This window comes from Anopheles marshallii, chromosome 2, assembly GCF_943734725.1.
Source record: "Anopheles marshallii chromosome 2, idAnoMarsDA_429_01, whole genome shotgun sequence".
Lineage (NCBI taxonomy): Eukaryota > Metazoa > Arthropoda > Insecta > Diptera > Culicidae > Anopheles > Anopheles marshallii.
This window is the reverse complement of record NC_071326.1, coordinates 63,379,205-63,403,571: the sequence shown is the minus strand read 5'-3', so window position 1 is coordinate 63,403,571 and position 24,367 is coordinate 63,379,205. Positions and strand designations below refer to the sequence as shown.

Sequence of the window (24,367 nt, the reverse complement as noted above, 5' to 3'; positions counted from 1 at the left end):
GCTTGAAAGCCCATTGCCCGGACAGCTGAGTAAACATTTGAAGTAGAGTATAAAAGTCTGCCTGTCGGTGTCGTTCTGTAGCAGATCGTTTTGCAAAGCACTACCTAAGCTAGAGAGACAACAATGGCGTTCAAGAGTTTGTGCTTACTACTGTGTTTGGCGTTGTTTGCGACGGAAGCGCATGGTTAGCGTAACGAAAGCGAAAGTGTGACGCTTTCCACACAATAATTTATACTGATTCACGTTTCCTGTGTACCTTACACGTTCTCCTCCACAGGATACAAGGACTATGTGGCATACAAACGCGCTGTTAACTTCTTCCAAGCTTGGCAGCAATGTCGTCTCTTCGGCGGACATTTGGCTTCCATCGAGTCTGCAGAAGAAAACACGCGGGCTGAAGCTGCCATTATGGCGGCAGGAGATTTTAGCAAATATTGGGCCATTGGAGGCACTGATCTTGGGTCCGAAGGTAATTTCGTATGGATCGGGCTCAACAAAAAAACAACGTACACTAACTTTTACAAAGGCGAGCCCAACAATAACAATGGTGTGGAAAATTGTCTTGTGATGGGAGTCGCATCTTCGAGACAGTGGAATGATGTTGCTTGTGATTCTGTAGCTGGTGGGTTCGTGTGTGCTTTCGTGCGTCAATAATAAGCATGTAGTTTGATTGCATGTTGCAACCTATAACAGTTGTAAAATATGTTTCTCTATGCCAAAAACAAATGCTCTGCTAACAGATCCGAAACCTTCCCGAAGTTAATCCGTGCAGTCTGAACCGATTTTGTTTCGTTGGTCTTAAGGACTACGATTTTGGGGGCTCATGAAACGTACAGAAGAGGCTGAGTCTTAATGCGATCTCATCAACTTACCCTCTCTTAGCAAATATAGCATATGCCTACATATGTGCGCCTACGTCGCCCCAGCATTGTAGAAGTCAGTATACCATAGAACCTATTGATGTTCATCAACGGACGCTTTGAGTTAATTGTCGGCTTAGCAGTGTTAGTGGTAGTAGAGGGAGCTAAATCATGCTGCGGAATCGATTTCGTACCAAAAAATAATCATTTTAATTACAAAAATCGATAATACAACAAAGAGCCGTCATAATTTTGATAATAATTCAATGGTATTAAAATAAAATGAAGCATTTTTAAAATAAAACGAAGCATTTTTATTTGTAGTGGAAAGTCCTTCGATGATAGAAATGATGGGTGATATATGGATGGTCACTGTCTGGGTTGGCACAGTAACTATAATGTCAGTGGAATGGAACAGATCATGGTAGTGAAATAATAATAACATCTATCATTCCAGGAGACAATCGAATTCGAGGTTTGAAGTTGAAGTAAAATAGCAGTGATAAATATACAAATGAATTAAAAATTTGATTTCAAATGGAAGTTCTGTTATGCTATCCTTGTATTTCGGTATATCTATTAGAAAATATATGTTATCAAATGCGTTTGTACTCGCGAGTTTTTTTCTGGAGTACGATTTCCAAAATCTATTAAAACAAAATCCAGCTCTTCAAAATTGTTTATGAAGTAACCGATAATAAAAAAGCTTTAAGCGCTTTGTTGTGAACAAAGTTTGCGGAGAAAAGGATCCTCCTACGTAAGTTAGGATAGGAGAAGTAGAGCGTACGATAAACACGGAGTACGTTGGACTATGTGGCAAGGGCCAAAGGACTGGCACGATACGAAGAATATTTTCGATTCGCCTAATAGTGGTAGTAGCCACATGCTAAGTAGAATGATAAGCCATGAGCATAGTATGGCATAAAACTGAAATCAAACAACAGAATGCAACAAGCGCCGAAGTTAACTAAAGAACAAAGTGGACAAGAGAGCATTCCCATTGGTAAGTAGAGTAAATTGTGTCTCGCTATGTTTATTGCTCTCATGTAGATATCGAGGGTATATACCAAGGGCGTCATTAAAATGATACTGGACGACCTCTTCCGCAAAGTTCTTTTAAGTCGTCCACCAAATAAAGAAGGATTGATGGCGTTAAAGGATCCGCCAGAAAGGCCGAGTAATGGATTAGCAGACGACGGGCGCTTGACCGTGAGCGGTTTAAAGGACTTCTGCAGCAGACAAAGACTGCGAAGCGCCTGGTAAATAAGCAAGTAAAGTTAAAATTAAACTGATAGGTTTTATCAAGTGCAAACTGAGAGGCAAGCTGGGCAAGTAATCAGGACACGATCACGTTTATCACGTGTAGGAACTATTAGCAAGGTTACGATCGCACTGATAGATGTCAGCAGAGTTACGATCATACAGGCAACCATAACTAGGATGTCCTTAAGCCAGGTCTCACATCGTATGCGATACTGTTTATCGACTTATTTTTGGATAGAACATCAATCGGCAACAGAGTTGCAGCATGAACACGGGAAGCATAGGCTTATTGTTTGGCAAAGAAATGAAAATCTTATTCTAGCGATCGAAAATGATTATAACGTGGTGTTAGACTTGTCTTTTGTCGACCAATTTCGGTTTTGAGAAATCATCTTTAGAGGAGAACTTCCAAATCTCTGACAAAGACGAACAAAGATGCAATTGGAAGCGGTCCATCTGTTTAAATGGCACAACGGGCTGTATGCACCAGGTAAATGACAACGGTGTACATTGAAACAGGTCAACCTCCTCCGGTCGTTTCGTGTAAGCGATTCTACTACAGTTTCTGCCCTATATTGATTATTTAATCATCTGCACGAGTCGTTTTATGCATTGCAATTCTAGGAAAAGAAGAACGTACTGCTGCTAAGTAATCAAATGCATTTTTCTGCACAAATCGACAGCTGCTTTGGTTGGGAAGAGACTATTCTAGATCTGGGACTTTTCCATGATTTAGTAGATCTCTTCTCTGGGACCAGATCTGGGACTTTTGGGGCAAACTTTTCCACAAAACACCAAACTGTAGGAGTTTATTGGAAGAATGGGGAGAATATTTTGAGATACTTTTGCGTTGTAATTTGAAATTATACACTAGACTGAGCACATTCGCAGAATGCTTAAGAAACCCTTTAAAACAATAAGCATTGGGATTGGTGGTGTGGAATGGCGCAGTATTGTTATAGCTTTAGCACGTATTAATTTTGAATTAAGATCAAAAGGCTTTATACGAAAATGTAACGCCAACTGAAGTTTCACAGAACAATGAGACGAACCATAACCTAAGCTTGTAGAACAAGGGAAAATACATCGGGAAGCGAGACACGAACGCAACGATACTAAGGAGAGATGGTCGTGGATTAGACGAGGGATAGAAAAATTCGGAATAAGGAAGCCTTTTGATATGGAGGTGGAGAATTTAATAGGATAATAGCTGAGGAGCAAACGACTTAGCCTTTCCTGGCAATAAAGCTAGTGATGGACACGGATCTTGAGCGATGGAGATCATTACAACAAATTACGTTGCACGTGTGATCATATCAACATTCCTTAACACTCATCCATTCGTCTGCATATCAACCGATCAGTGGAGCTAGACGACATTATCGCAGATTGTTTAAGCTTCTCTCCTACGGAAATGGGTGCATTCTATATCATTTCTCTCATCCGTTCGTCAGAAGCCAGCCCCACACAACACGACATTAGTCATCGATCAACACACAAGTTAAGAAGATTGCGATTACACTAAGAAAAGAATAGGTAAATGGATATTAACGATATCATACTAAGCTAGAAGTTTTTGTTCATGTGTTTTACAAGAGCTCACTACGACGTCAAATTGATAATACAAATTTTCGCAACAGTCAACCACAGGCAATCCCCGAGACACGCGGTTCCTCATATACGTGGATACGGAGATAGGCGGTTTTTGATAGATGGAAATTGGACAGCTGCGTTAGTTTATAGCACCAAATATAAGAAAAAGGCGAAAAATTGGTCGAAAATTCCTTATTTTTCCATACAAGAAGTATGTTTTTAATTTATTGTATGTTTTCAAAAAGTCGCCTGCTTTGAAGAATAAATTGGAAGTGCATAGAAGGAAGTCAACTATGCAACTGTTATACTCCTGGATTCAACGTACGCAGAATTTCGAGATACGTGCGCTAGAATAGCGTATCTCTTTGTCAAATAAGACCATACCTACGTGTCCCGCGTGTCAAATGTCAAAACTAAGTTTCTCATGTTGTATAACATAATGATACCATCTTTAAGTATGATTTGTAATAATTGTTTTGTTTTTATTATCTGTTCCTTTGTATCGCAATTGCAATCGCGCAACTATTAGCCCAAGAGCTCAACCAACTCGGCTAAATGGAATAGTATTCACATACATAAAAGTTGCGATTATCGCACGATTCATCGTTCCACCCTCCATCCTTGTGCATCGTCAGGCAGTTTTCCCCGCCGGCAGCCTTATTGTTTGGTTCTCCATCGGCGAAGTTAATATATCCGCTGCGATAGCCGACTGGTGTGTTCCTCGACATCCAAATCCATGATCCTTCCAAGCCCATGTCTGAGCCTGAGATCCACCAGGCGCCAGATGCACCAGACTTCTGGATTTGATCGGTCACGGCAAGATTCTGCACTGCCAACTCGATTGAGGCTAAGCTTCCTCCCTTCGCTAAGCACTGCTGCCAGGCTTCGAAAAAGGGTACTGCGGTGTTGTGGACGGTGTACCGAAGCGCATGTGTTGCGGGTAGACCCACGGCCACAAGGGCGACGACGATTGGAGCGATCAAACCTGTCTTCATCATGTGAAGCTACGATTAAACTCTATGCGTAAAGTACAATGCACCAAGAAGTCACCTCTCGTTTTTATAGCTTGAAAGCCCATTGCCCGGACAGCTGAGTAAACATTTGAAGTAGAGTATAAAAGTCTGCCTGTCGGTGTCGTTCTGTAGCAGATCGTTTTGCAAAGCACTACCTAAGCTAGAGAGACAACAATGGCGTTCAAGAGTTTGTGCTTACTACTGTGTTTGGCGTTGTTTGCGACGGAAGCGCATGGTTAGCGTAACGAAAGCGAAAGTGTGACGCTTTCCACACAATAACTAATACTGATTCACGTTTCCTGTGTACCTTACACGTTCTCCTCCACAGGATACAAGGACTATGTGGCATACAAACGCGCTGTTAACTTCTTCCAAGCTTGGCAGCAATGTCGTCTCTTCGGCGGACATTTGGCTTCCATCGAGTCTGCAGAAGAAAACACGCGGGCTGAAGCTGCCATTATGGCGGCAGGAGATTTTAGCAAATATTGGGCCATTGGAGGCACTGATCTTGGGTCCGAAGGTAATTTCGTATGGATCGGGCTCAACAAAAAAACAACGTACACTAACTTTTACAAAGGCGAGCCCAACAATAACAATGGTGTGGAAAATTGTCTTGTGATGGGAGTCGCATCTTCGAGACAGTGGAATGATGTTGCTTGTGATTCTGTAGCTGGTGGGTTCGTGTGTGCTTTCGTGCGTCAATAATAAGCATGTAGTTTGATTGCATGTTGCAACCTATAACAGTTGTAAAATATGTTTCTCTATGCCAAAAACAAATGCTCTGCTAACAGATCCGAAACCTTCCCGAAGTTAATCCGTGCAGTCTGAACCGATTTTGTTTCGTTGGTCTTAAGGACTACGATTTTGGGGGCTCATGAAACGTACAGAAGAGGCTGAGTCTTAATGCGATCTCATCAACTTACCCTCTCTTAGCAAATATAGCATATGCCTACATATGTGCGCCTACGTCGCCCCAGCATTGTAGAAGTCAGTATACCATAGAACCTATTGATGTTCATCAACGGACGCTTTGAGTTAATTGTCGGCTTAGCAGTGTTAGTGGTAGTAGAGGGAGCTAAATCATGCTGCGGAATCGATTTCGTACCAAAAAATAATCATTTTAATTACAAAAATCGATAATACAACAAAGAGCCGTCATAATTTTGATAATAATTCAATGGTATTAAAATAAAATGAAGCATTTTTAAAATAAAACGAAGCATTTTTATTTGTAGTGGAAAGTCCTTCGATGATAGAAATGATGGGTGATATATGGATGGTCACTGTCTGGGTTGGCACAGTAACTATAATGTCAGTGGAATGGAACAGATCATGGTAGTGAAATAATAATAACATCTATCATTCCAGGAGACAATCGAATTCGAGGTTTGAAGTTGAAGTAAAATAGCAGTGATAAATATACAAATGAATTAAAAATTTGATTTCAAATGGAAGTTCTGTTATGCTATCCTTGTATTTCGGTATATCTATTAGAAAATATATGTTATCAAATGCGTTTGTACTCGCGAGTTTTTTTCTGGAGTACGATTTCCAAAATCTATTAAAACAAAATCCAGCTCTTCAAAATTGTTTATGAAGTAACCGATAATAAAAAAGCTTTAAGCGCTTTGTTGTGAACAAAGTTTGCGGAGAAAAGGATCCTCCTACGTAAGTTAGGATAGGAGAAGTAGAGCGTACGATAAACACGGAGTACGTTGGACTATGTGGCAAGGGCCAAAGGACTGGCACGATACGAAGAATATTTTCGATTCGCCTAATAGTGGTAGTAGCCACATGCTAAGTAGAATGATAAGCCATGAGCATAGTATGGCATAAAACTGAAATCAAACAACAGAATGCAACAAGCGCCGAAGTTAACTAAAGAACAAAGTGGACAAGAGAGCATTCCCATTGGTAAGTAGAGTAAATTGTGTCTCGCTATGTTTATTGCTCTCATGTAGATATCGAGGGTATATACCAAGGGCGTCATTAAAATGATACTGGACGACCTCTTCCGCAAAGTTCTTTTAAGTCGTCCACCAAATAAAGAAGGATTGATGGCGTTAAAGGATCCGCCAGAAAGGCCGAGTAATGGATTAGCAGACGACGGGCGCTTGACCGTGAGCGGTTTAAAGGACTTCTGCAGCAGACAAAGACTGCGAAGCGCCTGGTAAATAAGCAAGTAAAGTTAAAATTAAACTGATAGGTTTTATCAAGTGCAAACTGAGAGGCAAGCTGGGCAAGTAATCAGGACACGATCACGTTTATCACGTGTAGGAACTATTAGCAAGGTTACGATCGCACTGATAGATGTCAGCAGAGTTACGATCATACAGGCAACCATAACTAGGATGTCCTTAAGCCAGGTCTCACATCGTATGCGATACTGTTTATCGACTTATTTTTGGATAGAACATCAATCGGCAACAGAGTTGCAGCATGAACACGGGAAGCATAGGCTTATTGTTTGGCAAAGAAATGAAAATCTTATTCTAGCGATCGAAAATGATTATAACGTGGTGTTAGACTTGTCTTTTGTCGACCAATTTCGGTTTTGAGAAATCATCTTTAGAGGAGAACTTCCAAATCTCTGACAAAGACGAACAAAGATGCAATTGGAAGCGGTCCATCTGTTTAAATGGCACAACGGGCTGTATGCACCAGGTAAATGACAACGGTGTACATTGAAACAGGTCAACCTCCTCCGGTCGTTTCGTGTAAGCGATTCTACTACAGTTTCTGCCCTATATTGATTATTTAATCATCTGCACGAGTCGTTTTATGCATTGCAATTCTAGGAAAAGAAGAACGTACTGCTGCTAAGTAATCAAATGCATTTTTCTGCACAAATCGACAGCTGCTTTGGTTGGGAAGAGACTGTGGCGAGACTATCACGCAATCTCGCACGCAAGCTAGGGTGAGAAACAAACGCCGCAGCATAAACCGCATAAGTTCGGATATCCCTATTCGGGTATCCTAAATGTTAACCAACATTAACCTGAACGCTTTAGGCGCAATAAAACGCTCTCTACCATTGTAACTGCGAACCCAATCGGACGTGTTAAGTATTCTTCTCCAAATCCGAAAATAGGTAAATTCTTATCCTATAACTGGTGACCCCGAACGCGAAAACTCGAAAAGTTTAAGTTTCGACAGCAAACATTACAATCGTGTAATTTTTCGTCGCGTAGTTTTACATCCGTGTAAAATCGTGTAATTCACCGTTGCGTAATTCATTTCCGCACAAATCGCAAACCTCTCGCGTCGCGTGTACCACGTGTTTTATTAACCCACTAAGTGAACGCGAGTGTTAAACCTTCGACACGATGACGGATCCCGAACCAGGAAAGATGACCAAGCAGGAAGACGCGGGAACCAAAAACCAAAACGCAGAAACAAAATCAGTGGCAAAAATCCGTTTCCCCGATTTCGATCCTGAGGAGGTGGAAACGTGGTTCGTGTGCTTAGAAGCGGCATTCTGTGTGAATAGTGTGATTTCGGACAAGCACAAATTTAACGCGGTGATAGTAGCACTCAACACCCGCGCAAAATTTTTCCATCACGCAATATCCAAATGTAACAAGTCGACCTTGGCTGATCGATATGCTACCATAAAAAAATCGGTCATTGACTTTTATCTGCCGTCGGAAAACCAACGCCTCACAAGCTTACTCTCCGGCGTCGCGCTAGGCGATCGGAAGCCGAGTGTGCTTCTTTCCGAGATGCGCAGAATGGGAGGAGAAGGCTGCTCCGATAGTGTCCTGTGCAACATTTGGCTACGCGCGTTACCGACCACCGTCCGTTCTATCATCGCCGCTATGCCATCAGCATCGCTTGACGATCAGGCCAACGTGGCCGATAAGATACTCGAAGCACCCACCAATGTCATTTGCACCGTAAATGAAACCGATGCACCTGCAACCGCCTGCAGTTTAGAGGCTCGTATCGATGCACTCTCTCGTCGCCTAGACGAAGTTCTATCAGCTCGATCAGCTGATCGATACCCGTATTCGAACGCACACAGAGATCCCCGATCCAGACAGCGCCTTCCGCCTAGACAACCATGGGGGCAACGACCTTTTAGTGCCACGCGGTCACGAACACCATCACGAGCCCCACGCCGCTGGATCTGTTGGTTCCACTATCGCCATGGAAACAAGGCAGAGAAGTGTGAGAAGGAACATTCTGACGATCCACATACTAAATGTATTTTTTTCGGCGAGCATCTCCCGGTTTACTCCCGAAAAAAATAGTGCGTTTCTCTCTCCGCGCGCGTGAAACTCACACCGGCCCAGCCGAACCCGTTAGCACCAGCTACAACGCATCCTCTCGTCAACCCGCAAGCAGCACCAACTCTTCTTCACACGCCAACACAACGTTAAACACATCCAACACCAGTATCAAGCTGAACCCCAGTAAGGCTGAAATCATCGAGCGAATTTATGTGAACGACAGCAGAACCAACAACAGATTCCTGATCGACACCGGCGCTGAGATTTCGGTCATACCACCGTCTTACAAGGACAGAATGAACCCGACGTCAGCTAGAAAACTCTTCGCAGCGAATGGAAGCTCAATCGGTACGTACGGCACTAAGAACCTCACTTTAGATATCGGTCTTAACCAAACATTTATGTGGCCTTTCACCATAGCAGACGTAGAATCTCACATTATCGGAGCTGATTTTTTAAAGCACTTTGATCTGCTAGTAGATATTAAACGTAATCAGCTGATTAAAAATAAGACCGTCATCACTAACACAATACCAGCCCACGTAGCCGTATGTAGTTCAAGCGATAGTTTCTCTCATCTAATACACGAATACAAGGATATCACAATACTCGACAACAAGCACAAGCCGGTCAACACAAATGTTACGCACCAAATAATCACCACCGGTCCACCTGTCTTTTGTCGCCCTCGTCGTTTGGACCCAGAAAGATTGCGCGAGGCAAAAATAGAATTCGATTTTCTTATCAAAAATGGTATTTGTAAACCATCTAAAAGCTGTTGGGCAAGCCCTTTGCACTTAGTAAAAAAACCTAATGGGAAATGGAGACCATGTGGGGACTACAGAAATTTGAATGCGATCACTGTACCGGACCGTTACCCCGTGCCTCACATACAAGATTTTTCAACAATACTTTTCAACAAGAAATTTTTTTCCTGCATCGACCTACAACGTGCATATCACCAAATCCCCGTCGCCCCTGAAGATATACCAAAAACCGCAATTTCAACACCTTTCGGGTTATTTGAATTCAATTTCATGACATTTGGTCTACGAAATGCTGGTCAAACTCTGCAACGACACTTACACTCCATCCTGGGAGATTTAGATTTCGTGTTTCCATATGTCGACGATTTATGCGTTGCATCGGAAGACAAAAAGCAACACCAACAGCACTTGCGCACAGTATTCGAGCGCTTAAGAAAAAATGGTTTAACCATTAACCCCGAAAAAAGCCAAATTGGTCGTTCAGAGGTCGAATTCCTCGGCCATCTTATAAGCGCAAAAGGTATCAAACCGAAACCCAGTAAGGTACAAGCTATCCTCGACTTCCCGAAACCAGTCATAGCGAGACAATTGAAACGTTTTCTTGGCACGATTAATTTTTACCGGCGTTTTATACCACACGCAGCAGAAAGCCAGCAAATTTTGCACGGCATGATAAATGGTAACATTAAAAATGATTCTACCGTACTGAATTGGAACGAAAAAAGCACTCAAGCCTTTGAAAAGTGTAAGCACGATTTAGCACACGCAGCCTTGCTAGCACATCCTTCACCAAGTGCAAACCTCGTCTTAGATGTTGACGCTTCCAATCATGCTATAGGAGCTGCACTTAACCAACTGACCGCCAAGGGTATCGTACCATTAGCTTTCTTTTCGAAGAAATTGACACCTGCGTTACAGAAAACCAGCACTTATGATCGCGAACTTTACGCCATTTACGAATCTGTCAAACATTTTAAAGACCTTTTGGAAGCTCGCGAATTCACAGTATATACCGACCACAAGCCGTTAACTACAGCGTTTCAGCAGAAGCTCGATAACGCTAACCCCACACAACAAAGACGACTCCTTTTCATCAGCGAGTACACAACCGATATTCGACACGTTTCCGGCAAGCACAACCTGGTTGCTGATATGTTAAGCCGCATTGACTCCTTGAGCACACACATCGATTATCACCACATAGCCGAAGCGCAACAAACCGATACCGAACTAAAAGAATTTTTAAGTAACCCACCGGAAACAACATCACTAGTACTTAAATCATTGACGGTACCAAACTCTACCAAAAAACTGTTTTGCGATATTTCAACAGATCATATTCGACCTTTCGTTCCTAAAGCTCATAGAAGAATGATTATCTCCAAGCTACACAACCTATCGCACCCCGGTATAAGAGGAACCACTGACCTGGTATCAAAACGTTTTGTTTGGCCATCTATACGAAAGGAATGCAAAACGTTAGTAGAGACATGCATTGAATGCCAAAAAAACAAAATAATACGCCACAACAAGTCGCCGATCACTACTATAAATACACCGAACGCACGATTCGCACACGTCCACATGGATCTAATCGGCCCACTACCACCATCAGAAGGAAATGCGTACTGTTTAACGTTGATCGACAAATTTACGCGTTGGCCTGAAGTAATACCGATCTCGAACATCACAGCCGAGACCGTTGCACGAGCTTTCATCACCGGATGGATTTCGAGATTTGGTGTTCCTGCTAAAATCACAACTGACCTCGGAAGGCAATTCGAATCGGAATTGTTTCGCTCACTGTCCTCAACATTAGGTATCGACCACCTTCGAACAACACCCTACCACCCCCAATCCAATGGTCAGATAGAAAGAATGCACCGCCAGCTGAAAACTGCGATACTTTGCCACAAAAATGCCCGTTGGACAGAAGCACTACCCATGGTGTTACTTGGTATGCGTTCCAGCATAAAAGAAGACATCGGTGCAACAACTGCAGAGCTCACCTATGGAACAACACTTCGACTACCTGGCGAATTTTTTGATAAACACAAGACGACATCAAACGCATCACCTGACTTCGTGGCAAACCTGAAAAACATCATGGCTTCGTTGCAACCACCACCCCAATCGAACCACAACACGAAGGAAAAGGCATATGTACAAAAGCAACTCCAATCTTGTTCTCATGTTTTTGTCCGCATCGATGCCGTCAAGCCTGCTCTAACCCCGCCTTATGATGGTCCATTTAAAATAATTAAACGTAATAAGAAATCTTTCGTTTTAGACATCAGAGGTAGGAATTGTGAAATCTCCATTGATCGTCTCAAATCGGCGATATACGATGAACCAGCTATTCAACAGCCTATTCCGGCCAACCCTCTGACCAACCGACCGGATGAAACAACCAAAGATTCTGGTACGAAAATAACGGACCCAATTGATCCTCGAAGAGCTGTGCACCAGACCCGATACGGCAGGAAAATTTATCGTCCAGATAAATTTTAAATAAAGGGGGAAGTGATGTGGCGAGACTATCACGCAATCTCGCACGCAAGCTAGGGTGAGAAACAAACGCCGCAGCATAAACCGCATAAGTTCGGATATCCCTATTCGGGTATCCTAAATGTTAACCAACATTAACCTGAACGCTTTAGGCGCAATAAAACGCTCTCTACCATTGTAACTGCGAACCCAATCGGACGTGTTAAGTATTCTTCTCCAAATCCGAAAATAGGTAAATTCTTATCCTATAAGACTATTCTAGATCTGGGACTTTTCCATGATTTAGTAGATCTCTTCTCTGGGACCAGATCTGGGACTTTTGGGGCAAACTTTTCCACAAAACACCAAACTGTAGGAGTTTATTGGAAGAATGGGGAGAATATTTTGAGATACTTTTGCGTTGTAATTTGAAATTATACACTAGACTGAGCACATTCGCAGAATGCTTAAGAAACCCTTTAAAACAATAAGCATTGGGATTGGTGGTGTGGAATGGCGCAGTATTGTTATAGCTTTAGCACGTATTAATTTTGAATTAAGATCAAAAGGCTTTATACGAAAATGTAACGCCAACTGAAGTTTCACAGAACAATGAGACGAACCATAACCTAAGCTTGTAGAACAAGGGAAAATACATCGGGAAGCGAGACACGAACGCAACGATACTAAGGAGAGATGGTCGTGGATTAGACGAGGGATAGAAAAATTCGGAATAAGGAAGCCTTTTGATATGGAGGTGGAGAATTTAATAGGATAATAGCTGAGGAGCAAACGACTTAGCCTTTCCTGGCAATAAAGCTAGTGATGGACACGGATCTTGAGCGATGGAGATCATTACAACAAATTACGTTGCACGTGTGATCATATCAACATTCCTTAACACTCATCCATTCGTCTGCATATCAACCGATCAGTGGAGCTAGACGACATTATCGCAGATTGTTTAAGCTTCTCTCCTACGGAAATGGGTGCATTCTATATCATTTCTCTCATCCGTTCGTCAGAAGCCAGCCCCACACAACACGACATTAGTCATCGATCAACACACAAGTTAAGAAGATTGCGATTACACTAAGAAAAGAATAGGTAAATGGATATTAACGATATCATACTAAGCTAGAAGTTTTTGTTCATGTGTTTTACAAGAGCTCACTACGACGTCAAATTGATAATACAAATTTTCGCAACAGTCAACCACAGGCAATCCCCGAGACACGCGGTTCCTCATATACGTGGATACGGAGATAGGCGGTTTTTGATAGATGGAAATTGGACAGCTGCGTTAGTTTATAGCACCAAATATAAGAAAAAGGCGAAAAATTGGTCGAAAATTCCTTATTTTTCCATACAAGAAGTATGTTTTTAATTTATTGTATGTTTTCAAAAAGTCGCCTGCTTTGAAGAATAAATTGGAAGTGCATAGAAGGAAGTCAACTATGCAACTGTTATACTCCTGGATTCAACGTACGCAGAATTTCGAGATACGTGCGCTAGAATAGCGTATCTCTTTGTCAAATAAGACCATACCTACGTGTCCCGCGTGTCAAATGTCAAAACTAAGTTTCTCATGTTGTATAACATAATGATACCATCTTTAAGTATGATTTGTAATAATTGTTTTGTTTTTATTATCTGTTCCTTTGTATCGCAATTGCAATCGCGCAACTATTAGCCCAAGAGCTCAACCAACTCGGCTAAATGGAATAGTATTCACATACATAAAAGTTGCGATTATCGCACGATTCATCGTTCCACCCTCCATCCTTGTGCATCGTCAGGCAGTTTTCCCCGCCGGCAGCCTTATTGTTTGGTTCTCCATCGGCGAAGTTAATATATCCGCTGCGATAGCCGACTGGTGTGTTCCTCGACATCCAAATCCATGATCCTTCCAAGCCCATGTCTGAGCCTGAGATCCACCAGGCGCCAGATGCACCAGACTTCTGGATTTGATCGGTCACGGCAAGATTCTGCACTGCCAACTCGATTGAGGCTAAGCTTCCTCCCTTCGCTAAGCACTGCTGCCAGGCTTCGAAAAAGGGTACTGCGGTGTTGTGGACGGTGTACCGAAGCGCATGTGTTGCGGGTAGACCCACGGCCACAAGGGCGACGACGATTGGAGCGATCAAACCTGTCTTCATCATGTGAAGCTACGATTAAACTCTATGCGTATAGTACAATGCACCAAGAAGTCACCTCTCGTTTTTATAGCTTGAAAGCCCATTGCCCGGACAGCTGAGTAAACATTTGAAGTAGAGTATAAAAGTCTGCCTGTCGGTGTCGTTCTGTAGCAGATCGTTTTGCAAAGCACTACCTAAGCTAGAGAGACAACAATGGCGTTCAAGAGTTTGTGCTTACTACTGTGTTTGGCGTTGTTTGCGACGGAAGCGCATGGTTAGCGTAACGAAAGCGAAAGTGTGACGCTTTCCACACAATAACTAATACTGATTCACGTTTCCTGTGTACCTTACACGTTCTCCTCCACAGGATACAAGGACTATGTGGCATACAAACGCGCTGTTAACTTCTTCCAAGCTTGGCAGCAATGTCGTCTCTTCGGCGGACATTTGGCTTCCATCGAGTCTGCAGAAGAAAACACGCGGGCTGAAGCTGCCATTATGGCGGCAGGAGATTTTAGCAAATATTGGGCCATTGGAGGCACTGATCTTGGGTCCGAAGGTAATTTCGTATGGATCGGGCTCAACAAAAAAACAACGTACACTAACTTTTACAAAGGCGAGCCCAACAATAACAATGGTGTGGAAAATTGTCTTGTGATGGGAGTCGCATCTTCGAGACAGTGGAATGATGTTGCTTGTGATTCTGTAGCTGGTGGGTTCGTGTGTGCTTTCGTGCGTCAATAATAAGCATGTAGTTTGATTGCATGTTGCAACCTATAACAGTTGTAAAATATGTTTCTCTATGCCAAAAACAAATGCTCTGCTAACAGATCCGAAACCTTCCCGAAGTTAATCCGTGCAGTCTGAACCGATTTTGTTTCGTTGGTCTTAAGGACTACGATTTTGGGGGCTCATGAAACGTACAGAAGAGGCTGAGTCTTAATGCGATCTCATCAACTTACCCTCTCTTAGCAAATATAGCATATGCCTACATATGTGCGCCTACGTCGCCCCAGCATTGTAGAAGTCAGTATACCATAGAACCTATTGATGTTCATCAACGGACGCTTTGAGTTAATTGTCGGCTTAGCAGTGTTAGTGGTAGTAGAGGGAGCTAAATCATGCTGCGGAATCGATTTCGTACCAAAAAATAATCATTTTAATTACAAAAATCGATAATACAACAAAGAGCCGTCATAATTTTGATAATAATTCAATGGTATTAAAATAAAATGAAGCATTTTTAAAATAAAACGAAGCATTTTTATTTGTAGTGGAAAGTCCTTCGATGATAGAAATGATGGGTGATATATGGATGGTCACTGTCTGGGTTGGCACAGTAACTATAATGTCAGTGGAATGGAACAGATCATGGTAGTGAAATAATAATAACATCTATCATTCCAGGAGACAATCGAATTCGAGGTTTGAAGTTGAAGTAAAATAGCAGTGATAAATATACAAATGAATTAAAAATTTGATTTCAAATGGAAGTTCTGTTATGCTATCCTTGTATTTCGGTATATCTATTAGAAAATATATGTTATCAAATGCGTTTGTACTCGCGAGTTTTTTTCTGGAGTACGATTTCCAAAATCTATTAAAACAAAATCCAGCTCTTCAAAATTGTTTATGAAGTAACCGATAATAAAAAAGCTTTAAGCGCTTTGTTGTGAACAAAGTTTGCGGAGAAAAGGATCCTCCTACGTAAGTTAGGATAGGAGAAGTAGAGCGTACGATAAACACGGAGTACGTTGGACTATGTGGCAAGGGCCAAAGGACTGGCACGATACGAAGAATATTTTCGATTCGCCTAATAGTGGTAGTAGCCACATGCTAAGTAGAATGATAAGCCATGAGCATAGTATGGCATAAAACTGAAATCAAACAACAGAATGCAACAAGCGCCGAAGTTAACTAAAGAACAAAGTGGACAAGAGAGCATTCCCATTGGTAAGTAGAGTAAATTGTGTCTCGCTATGTTTATTGCTCTCATGTAGATATCGAGGGTATATACCAAGGGCGTCATTAAAATGATACTGGACGACCTCTTCCGCAAAGTTCTTTTAAGTCGTCCACCAAATAAAGAAGGATTGATGGCGTTAAAGGATCCGCCAGAAAGGCCGAGTAATGGATTAGCAGACGACGGGCGCTTGACCGTGAGCGGTTTAAAGGACTTCTGCAGCAGACAAAGACTGCGAAGCGCCTGGTAAATAAGCAAGTAAAGTTAAAATTAAACTGATAGGTTTTATCAAGTGCAAACTGAGAGGCAAGCTGGGCAAGTAATCAGGACACGATCACGTTTATCACGTGTAGGAACTATTAGCAAGGTTACGATCGCACTGATAGATGTCAGCAGAGTTACGATCATACAGGCAACCATAACTAGGATGTCCTTAAGCCAGGTCTCACATCGTATGCGATACTGTTTATCGACTTATTTTTGGATAGAACATCAATCGGCAACAGAGTTGCAGCATGAACACGGGAAGCATAGGCTTATTGTTTGGCAAAGAAATGAAAATCTTATTCTAGCGATCGAAAATGATTATAACGTGGTGTTAGACTTGTCTTTTGTCGACCAATTTCGGTTTTGAGAAATCATCTTTAGAGGAGAACTTCCAAATCTCTGACAAAGACGAACAAAGATGCAATTGGAAGCGGTCCATCTGTTTAAATGGCACAACGGGCTGTATGCACCAGGTAAATGACAACGGTGTACATTGAAACAGGTCAACCTCCTCCGGTCGTTTCGTGTAAGCGATTCTACTACAGTTTCTGCCCTATATTGATTATTTAATCATCTGCACGAGTCGTTTTATGCATTGCAATTCTAGGAAAAGAAGAACGTACTGCTGCTAAGTAATCAAATGCATTTTTCTGCACAAATCGACAGCTGCTTTGGTTGGGAAGAGACTATTCTAGATCTGGGACTTTTCCATGATTTAGTAGATCTCTTCTCTGGGACCAGATCTGGGACTTTTGGGGCAAACTTTTCCACAAAACACCAAACTGTAGGAGTTTATTGGAAGAATGGGGAGAATATTTTGAGATACTTTTGCGTTGTAATTTGAAATTATACACTAGACTGAGCACATTCGCAGAATGCTTAAGAAACCCTTTAAAACAATAAGCATTGGGATTGGTGGTGTGGAATGGCGCAGTATTGTTATAGCTTTAGCACGTATTAATTTTGAATTAAGATCAAAAGGCTTTATACGAAAATGTAACGCCAACTGAAGTTTCACAGAACAATGAGACGAACCATAACCTAAGCTTGTAGAACAAGGGAAAATACATCGGGAAGCGAGACACGAACGCAACGATACTAAGGAGAGATGGTCGTGGATTAGACGAGGGATAGAAAAATTCGGAATAAGGAAGCCTTTTGATATGGAGGTGGAGAATTTAATAGGATAATAGCTGAGGAGCAAACGACTTAGCCTTTCCTGGCAATAAAGCTAGTGATGGACACGGATCTTGAGCGATGGAGATCATTACAACAAATTACGTTGCACGTGTGATCATATCAACATTCCTTAACACTCATCCATTCGTCTGCATATCAACCGATCAGTGGAGCTAGACGACATTATCGCAGATTGTTTAAGCTTCTCTCCTACGGAAATGGGTGCATTCTATATCATTTCTCTCATCCGTTCGTCAGAAGCCAGCCCCACACAACACGACATTAGTCATCGATCAACACACAAGTTAAGAAGATTGCGATTACACTAAGAAAAGAATAGGTAAATGGATATTAACGATATCATACTAAGCTAGAAGTTTTTGTTCATGTGTTTTACAAGAGCTCACTACGACGTCAAATTGATAATACAAATTTTCGCAACAGTCAACCACAGGCAATCCCCGAGACACGCGGTTCCTCATATACGTGGATACGGAGATAGGCGGTTTTTGATAGATGGAAATTGGACAGCTGCGTTAGTTTATAGCACCAAATATAAGAAAAAGGCGAAAAATTGGTCGAAAATTCCTTATTTTTCCATACAAGAAGTATGTTTTTAATTTATTGTATGTTTTCAAAAAGTCGCCTGCTTTGAAGAATAAATTGGAAGTGCATAGAAGGAAGTCAACTATGCAACTGTTATACTCCTGGATTCAACGTACGCAGAATTTCGAGATACGTGCGCTAGAATAGCGTATCTCTTTGTCAAATAAGACCATACCTACGTGTCCCGCGTGTCAAATGTCAAAACTAAGTTTCTCATGTTGTATAACATAATGATACCATCTTTAAGTATGATTTGTAATAATTGTTTTGTTTTTATTATCTGTTCCTTTGTATCGCAATTGCAATCGCGCAACTATTAGCCCAAGAGCTCAACCAACTCGGCTAAATGGAATAGTATTCACATACATAAAAGTTGCGATTATCGCACGATTCATCGTTCCACCCTCCATCCTTGTGCATCGTCAGGCAGTTTTCCCCGCCGGCAGCCTTATTGTTTGGTTCTCCATCGGCGAAGTTAATATATCCGCTGCGATAGCCGACTGGTGTGTTCCTCGACATCCAAATCCATGATCCTTCCAAGCCCATGTCTGAGCCTGAGATCCACCAGGCGCCAGATGCACCAGACTTCTGGATTTGATCGGTCACGGCAAGATTCTGCACTGCCAACTCGATTGAGGCTAAGCTTCCTCCCTTCGCTAAGCACTGCTGCCAGGCTTCGAAAAAGGGTACTGCGGTGTTGTGGACGGTGTACCGAAGCGCATGTGTTGCGGGTAGACCCACGGCCACAAGGGCGACGACGATTGGAGCGATCAAACCTGTCTTCATCATGTGAAGCTACGATTAAACTCTATGCGTAAAGTACAATGCACCAAGAAGTCACCTCTCGTTTTTATAGCTTGAAAGCCCATTGCCCGGACAGCTGAGTAAACATTTGAAGTAGAGTATAAAAGTCTGCCTGTCGGTGTCGTTCTGTAGCAGATCGTTTTGCAAAGCACTACCTAAGCTAGAGAGACAACAATGGCGTTCAAGAGTTTGTGCTTACTACTGTGTTTGGCGTTGTTTGCGACGGAAGCGCATGGTTAGCGTAACGAAAGCGAAAGTGTGACGCTTTCCACACAATAACTAATACTGATTCACGTTTCCTGTGTACCTTACACGTTCTCCTCCACAGGATACAAGGACTATGTGGCATACAAACGCGCTGTTAACTTCTTCCAAGCTTGGCAGCAATGTCGTCTCTTCGGCGGACATTTGGCTTCCATCGAGTCTGCAGAAGAAAACACGCGGGCTGAAGCTGCCATTATGGCGGCAGGAGATTTTAGCAAATATTGGGCCATTGGAGGCACTGATCTTGGGTCCGAAGGTAATTTCGTATGGATCGGGCTCAACAAAAAAACAACGTACACTAACTTTTACAAAGGCGAGCCCAACAATAACAATGGTGTGGAAAATTGTCTTGTGATGGGAGTCGCATCTTCGAGACAGTGGAATGATGTTGCTTGTGATTCTGTAGCTGGTGGGTTCGTGTGTGCTTTCGTGCGTCAATAATAAGCATGTAGTTTGATTGCATGTTGCAACCTATAACAGTTGTAAAATATGTTTCTCTATGCCAAAAACAAATGCTCTGCTAACAGATCCGAAACCTTCCCGAAGTTAATCCGTGCAGTCTGAACCGATTTTGTTTCGTTGGTCTTAAGGACTATGATTTTGGGGGCTCATGAAACGTACAGAAGAGGCTGAGTCTTAATGCGATCTCATCAACTTACCCTCTCTTAGCAAATATAGCATATGCCTACATATGTGCGCCTACGTCGCCCCAGCATTGTAGAAGTCAGTATACCATAGAACCTATTGATGTTCATCAACGGACGCTTTGAGTTAATTGTCGGCTTAGCAGTGTTAGTGGTAGTAGAGGGAGCTAAATCATGCTGCGGAATCGATTTCGTACCAAAAAATAATCATTTTAATTACAAAAATCGATAATACGACAAAGAGCCGTCATAATTTTGATAATAATTCAATGGTATTAAAATAAAATGAAGCATTTTTAAAATAAAACGAAGCATTTTTATTTGTAGTGGAAAGTCCTTCGATGATAGAAATGATGGGTGATATATGGATGGTCACTGTCTGGGTTGGCACAGTAACTATAATGTCAGTGGAATGGAACAGATCATGGTAGTGAAATAATAATAACATCTATCATTCCAGGAGACAATCGAATTCGAGGTTTGAAGTTGAAGTAAAATGCAGTGATAAATATACAAATGAATTTAAAATTTGATTTCAAATGGAAGTTCTGTTATGCTATCCTTGTATTTCGGTATATCTATTAGAAAATATATGATATCAAATGCGTTTCTACTCGCGAGTTTTTTTCTGGAGTACGATTTCCAAAATCTATTAAAACAAAATCCAGCTCTTCAAAATTGTTTATGAAGTAACCGATAATAAAAAAGCTTTAAGCGCTTTGTTGTGAACAAAGTTTGCGGAGAAAAGGATCCTCCTACGTAAGTTAGGATAGGAGAAGTAGAGCGTACGATAAACACGGAGTACGTTGGACTATGTGGCAAGGGCCAAAGGACTGGCACGATACGAAGAATATTTTCGATTCGCCTAATAGTGGTAGTAGCCACATTGTTGATACAAATCAACGGTCCGATTAAAAATAGGAAAGCTAGGAACCAGCGTCATAGATAAACGACATGTAGATGGCGTTGGCGTCGTCGCCCAGTACGAAGTGGAGTCGATCGGGCCTAAATGACGTTTCGATTAGGGGTCATTGGCTGGCCAAGACGAGAAAAAGGCATAAAGGGGACCGACGAAGGGAAAAAAGCGCTCATTTGTTAATTGCGAAACGATAGTGAATTTTTTAGCCCTCTCTTGAGGCAAATAAAGCTATTAAAAACTACACCGCGTTTTATGAGCCGTTCTATTACGATAACGTTCGTAACATTCTAAAAAATTCACTTGTGTTGAATAAGTGACAAAAGTGCGAATTCATCACAGACTCACCCGTTGCCGGCAAGTTGCTGAAGATATAGAACAGCAGAACCGTGCTGAAGTGAAATTGTGAAAATGGCACCCAACGAACTAGTTTGTGTAATCTGTGCCTCGGCCACCGATATTGTGTGCATTCGATGCGTTGATTGCCGGAGATCATATCATCCGGATTGCGTAGGTGAAGACGATTCGGTGAGAACCCGCGAGTGGCGATGTGCAATATGCATACCTCGAGCGACGAGCGTGGCTACATCGTCCCCGCTTCGAGACAATCCGGTAGCACGTCAATCATCGCTGCCGGACGATACTGTGAACGAGATAAGTCGCCTCTTTAACGAAATGAAGGCATGCATGTTACGAGGGGGCGAACCCCCTAGCAACTCCTCTCCTCAACGAGTGTGCTATGTGTGTAATCGTACTGGCACACTGAACATGATCGAGTGTAATAAATGCGATCGCTGGTGTCACATTGAGTGTATTCAGGAAGTAGAAGCAGTTGCGATACGTGATTGGCAGTGCGCGATTTGTACGGTAGCGAGGAGACCAGTGTCAAGTTCAGTGGATCAACTGATAGAACGCATTAACTCGTTAGACCAAAGGCTAGAAGCGCACGCCGCTAACGCAAAGCCGCCATCATCTACAACTTTCGGCTTTTCTGCAACAGATGATGAACCGGAATTATCGCGGGCCAAATCATCTGCAAGACACACTGGTGCGGCGAAGCTTCCCTTCTTTTCCGGAAATCCCGACGAATGGTCGATGTTTATTTCGACTTTCGAAGAAAGCACGCGTTTGTGTGGTTTTTCGGATGGGGAGAACATAATGCGGCTACAAAGAGCATTAAAGGGGAAGGCCTTGAAGACTGTACAGTTGAGACTTCGGAAAGCAGACAACCTGGCGGATGTGATGGAAGCGCTACGAAGCAGTTTCGGTCGACCGGAGATGATCATAAGCTCGCTTATGGATCAGATTCGAAAGGCACCGACGCCGAAGATGGAGAAACTGGACACGCTGGTGGATTACGCGATAATGGTGGAAGAGGTATGCGCCGCAGTAAAGACAAGTGGTCTCGAAAATCGGTACGACGGTCCTTTATTGGAGGAGCTAGTGCGACGACTGCCGTCTACCATGGCTTTTCTATGGGGAATGCAACGTGTGAGGAAGCCGCCAGCTAGCCTGACTGATTTTGGTACCTGGATCCGTGACGCTAAGGAAGCCGCACTGATAGCTTCTCCAACAGCAGCAGCAGCGGCAGCGAAACCAGAAGAGAAGCGAAGCGCCAAACATATCAACGTGCATACCACGTCTGAGCCACCCGCACATTCCGAAAAAATAGTGTGCGCCTGCAACAACAAGTGCAATCAGCTGGAGTATTGTGAGGTTTTCCTGCGTTTAACTCCGGGTGAGCGGTGGAAACGTGTGAAGAATGACCAGCTATGCAGCACATGTTTGCGTCGTCACCGCAACCCTTGCCGCGTGACACGGATTTGCGGCAAAAACGGCTGTTCCAGGAAGCATCATCCGTTGTTACACAACGAACCTACGGCGGAAAAACAAAGCAAGTATGAAGTTAATCTCTCGCATTCCACAGGAGTACATAGCAAAGGCGAGGTATTGTTGCGCTATGTCCCTGTGGCAGTACATGGACATGAACGGACGGTTCATACGGTGGCACTCCTCGACGAAGGTTCATCCGTGACGCTGATGGAGCATAGCTTGATGAAACAGCTGGGCTTAGAGGGAACAAAAAAACCTCTTTGTTTGAGCTGGACCGGGGGGCAACTACGAAACGAGGACGGTTCCGTCGAGATTCCGATCACCATCTCCGGGATTCGAAAAGGAGATCGAAAGTTCCTGATGCCTGCTGTTCGGACGGTTAAGTCACTAGGCTTACCAACGCAATCTGTCAACGTGAGTAATCTTACGTCGCGATATAACCATCTAAAAACTCTTCCGTTGCAGCCTTATGAAGCGGCTGTTCCTCAATTACTTATCGGAATCGATAACTATCGCCTAACCCGCCCACTTAAGACAGTAGAGGGACTAATAAATGAACCAACGGCTACGAAGACCCGCTTAGGATGGGTTGTATCAGGATGCTGTACCACCGAAATACAGAATCGAAACATGGCCGTAGCCACACATAGTGTAATCGTCTGCGACTGCGCAAATATAGATGCTAAAATCGACGCCGCTTTGAAACAAGGCTTTGCTTTGGAGGATGTACGATCCTCCAATATGAAAATCAGTATTTCTAAGCAAGATGATCAGGCCTTAGAGTTGCTCAACTCAAACACTAAGCTAGTGAACGGTCGGTACGAAACAGGTCTATTATGGCGCGGTAGCAATATAAAATTACCCAACAACAAATCCATGGCCTTGAGAAGGTTAGAATGCCTAGAACGCCGTATGACACGTGAATCACATCTTAGGCAAACTTTAAACGAAAAGATAGAGGACTACTTAAACAAAGGGTACGCACGAAAGTTATCACAAGAGGAGAAGGAAGTTACACACCCTAAAACCTGGTACCTTCCTATTTTCCCTGTGGTTAACCCGAACAAGCCGGGGAAAGTTCGGATTGTATGGGATGCCGCAGCTACCTTTCGCGGAGTATCCTTAAACTCAATGTTGCTAACCGGTCCGGATCTCCTGGCGCCTCTTACGTCGGTTCTATCGAGGTTTCGTGAATATCGAGTGGCAGTAGCAGCTGATATCCGCGAGATGTACCATCAAGTATGCGTGAAAAAGGATGATCAAGACAGCCAACGATTTCTTTGGCGCTGGAACGAGGGACAAACAGTACCAGATGAATACGTAATGCAACGAATGACTTTCGGAGCATCTTGCTCTCCTAGCTGTGCCCAGTTTGTAAAGAATATCAATGCCGATAGGTTTGCAGCCTCCTACCCACGAGCTGCTGAATGCATTAAGATGGAACACTACGTTGATGATATGCTCACTAGCACTGAGACGGTCAAGGGAGAAAAGGAGCTGGCTGAACATGTTACAATCATACATGCTGAAGGCGGATT

General features: G+C 42.8%; 7 protein-coding genes and 1 pseudogene across 7 annotated transcripts; 5 read left to right on the top strand and 3 right to left on the bottom strand.

Annotated features, from left to right (window-relative positions):
• The first annotated feature begins 123 nt into the window (after positions 1-123).
• LOC128718379 (perlucin-like protein) lies at positions 124-654 on the top strand. The gene is made up of 2 exons (XM_053812007.1): positions 124-184; positions 278-654. The coding sequence occupies exons 1-2, from the start codon at positions 124-126 to the stop codon at positions 652-654; spliced, it is 438 nt and encodes a 145-aa protein (XP_053667982.1).
• Positions 655-4,267: 3,613 nt separating this feature from the next.
• Positions 4,268-4,711, bottom strand: LOC128718378 (pulmonary surfactant-associated protein D-like). The gene has a single exon (XM_053812006.1). The coding sequence runs from the start codon at positions 4,709-4,711 to the stop codon at positions 4,268-4,270; it is 444 nt and encodes a 147-aa protein (XP_053667981.1).
• Positions 4,712-4,903: 192 nt separating this feature from the next.
• Positions 4,904-5,434, top strand: LOC128718377 (perlucin-like protein). Its single transcript, XM_053812005.1, has 2 exons — positions 4,904-4,964; positions 5,058-5,434. Exons 1-2 carry the CDS (start codon positions 4,904-4,906, stop codon positions 5,432-5,434), a joined length of 438 nt encoding a protein of 145 aa, XP_053667980.1.
• Positions 5,435-8,792: 3,358 nt separating this feature from the next.
• LOC128718376 (uncharacterized) lies at positions 8,793-12,031 on the top strand (annotated as a pseudogene).
• A 1,899-nt stretch (positions 12,032-13,930) lies between these two features.
• Positions 13,931-14,374, bottom strand: LOC128718375 (pulmonary surfactant-associated protein D-like). The gene has a single exon (XM_053812003.1). The coding sequence runs from the start codon at positions 14,372-14,374 to the stop codon at positions 13,931-13,933; it is 444 nt and encodes a 147-aa protein (XP_053667978.1).
• Positions 14,375-14,566: 192 nt separating this feature from the next.
• Positions 14,567-15,097, top strand: LOC128718374 (perlucin-like protein). Its single transcript, XM_053812002.1, has 2 exons — positions 14,567-14,627; positions 14,721-15,097. The coding sequence occupies exons 1-2, from the start codon at positions 14,567-14,569 to the stop codon at positions 15,095-15,097; spliced, it is 438 nt and encodes a 145-aa protein (XP_053667977.1).
• A 3,613-nt stretch (positions 15,098-18,710) lies between these two features.
• LOC128718372 (pulmonary surfactant-associated protein D-like) lies at positions 18,711-19,154 on the bottom strand. The gene has a single exon (XM_053812001.1). It carries the CDS (start codon positions 19,152-19,154, stop codon positions 18,711-18,713), a length of 444 nt encoding a protein of 147 aa, XP_053667976.1.
• A 192-nt stretch (positions 19,155-19,346) lies between these two features.
• Positions 19,347-19,877, top strand: LOC128718371 (perlucin-like protein). Its single transcript, XM_053812000.1, has 2 exons — positions 19,347-19,407; positions 19,501-19,877. The coding sequence occupies exons 1-2, from the start codon at positions 19,347-19,349 to the stop codon at positions 19,875-19,877; spliced, it is 438 nt and encodes a 145-aa protein (XP_053667975.1).
• Positions 19,878-24,367: the final 4,490 nt, after the last annotated feature.

What these genes read in the sequence shown, in the direction of transcription:
- LOC128718379 (XM_053812007.1), top strand. Translation starts at nt 124, where the DNA reads ATGGCGTTCAAGAGTTTGTGCTTACTACTGTGTTTGGCGTTGTTTGCG. An exon ending in GTTTGCGACGGAAGCGCATG is followed by an intron (nt 185 to 277) that starts GTTAGCGTAACG and finishes TCTCCTCCACAG; the next exon opens with GATACAAGGACTATGTGGCA.
- LOC128718378 (XM_053812006.1), bottom strand. Translation starts at nt 4,711, where the DNA reads ATGAAGACAGGTTTGATCGCTCCAATCGTCGTCGCCCTTGTGGCCGTG.
- LOC128718377 (XM_053812005.1), top strand. Translation starts at nt 4,904, where the DNA reads ATGGCGTTCAAGAGTTTGTGCTTACTACTGTGTTTGGCGTTGTTTGCG. An exon ending in GTTTGCGACGGAAGCGCATG is followed by an intron (nt 4,965 to 5,057) that starts GTTAGCGTAACG and finishes TCTCCTCCACAG; the next exon opens with GATACAAGGACTATGTGGCA.
- LOC128718375 (XM_053812003.1), bottom strand. Translation starts at nt 14,374, where the DNA reads ATGAAGACAGGTTTGATCGCTCCAATCGTCGTCGCCCTTGTGGCCGTG.
- LOC128718374 (XM_053812002.1), top strand. Translation starts at nt 14,567, where the DNA reads ATGGCGTTCAAGAGTTTGTGCTTACTACTGTGTTTGGCGTTGTTTGCG. An exon ending in GTTTGCGACGGAAGCGCATG is followed by an intron (nt 14,628 to 14,720) that starts GTTAGCGTAACG and finishes TCTCCTCCACAG; the next exon opens with GATACAAGGACTATGTGGCA.
- LOC128718372 (XM_053812001.1), bottom strand. Translation starts at nt 19,154, where the DNA reads ATGAAGACAGGTTTGATCGCTCCAATCGTCGTCGCCCTTGTGGCCGTG.
- LOC128718371 (XM_053812000.1), top strand. Translation starts at nt 19,347, where the DNA reads ATGGCGTTCAAGAGTTTGTGCTTACTACTGTGTTTGGCGTTGTTTGCG. An exon ending in GTTTGCGACGGAAGCGCATG is followed by an intron (nt 19,408 to 19,500) that starts GTTAGCGTAACG and finishes TCTCCTCCACAG; the next exon opens with GATACAAGGACTATGTGGCA.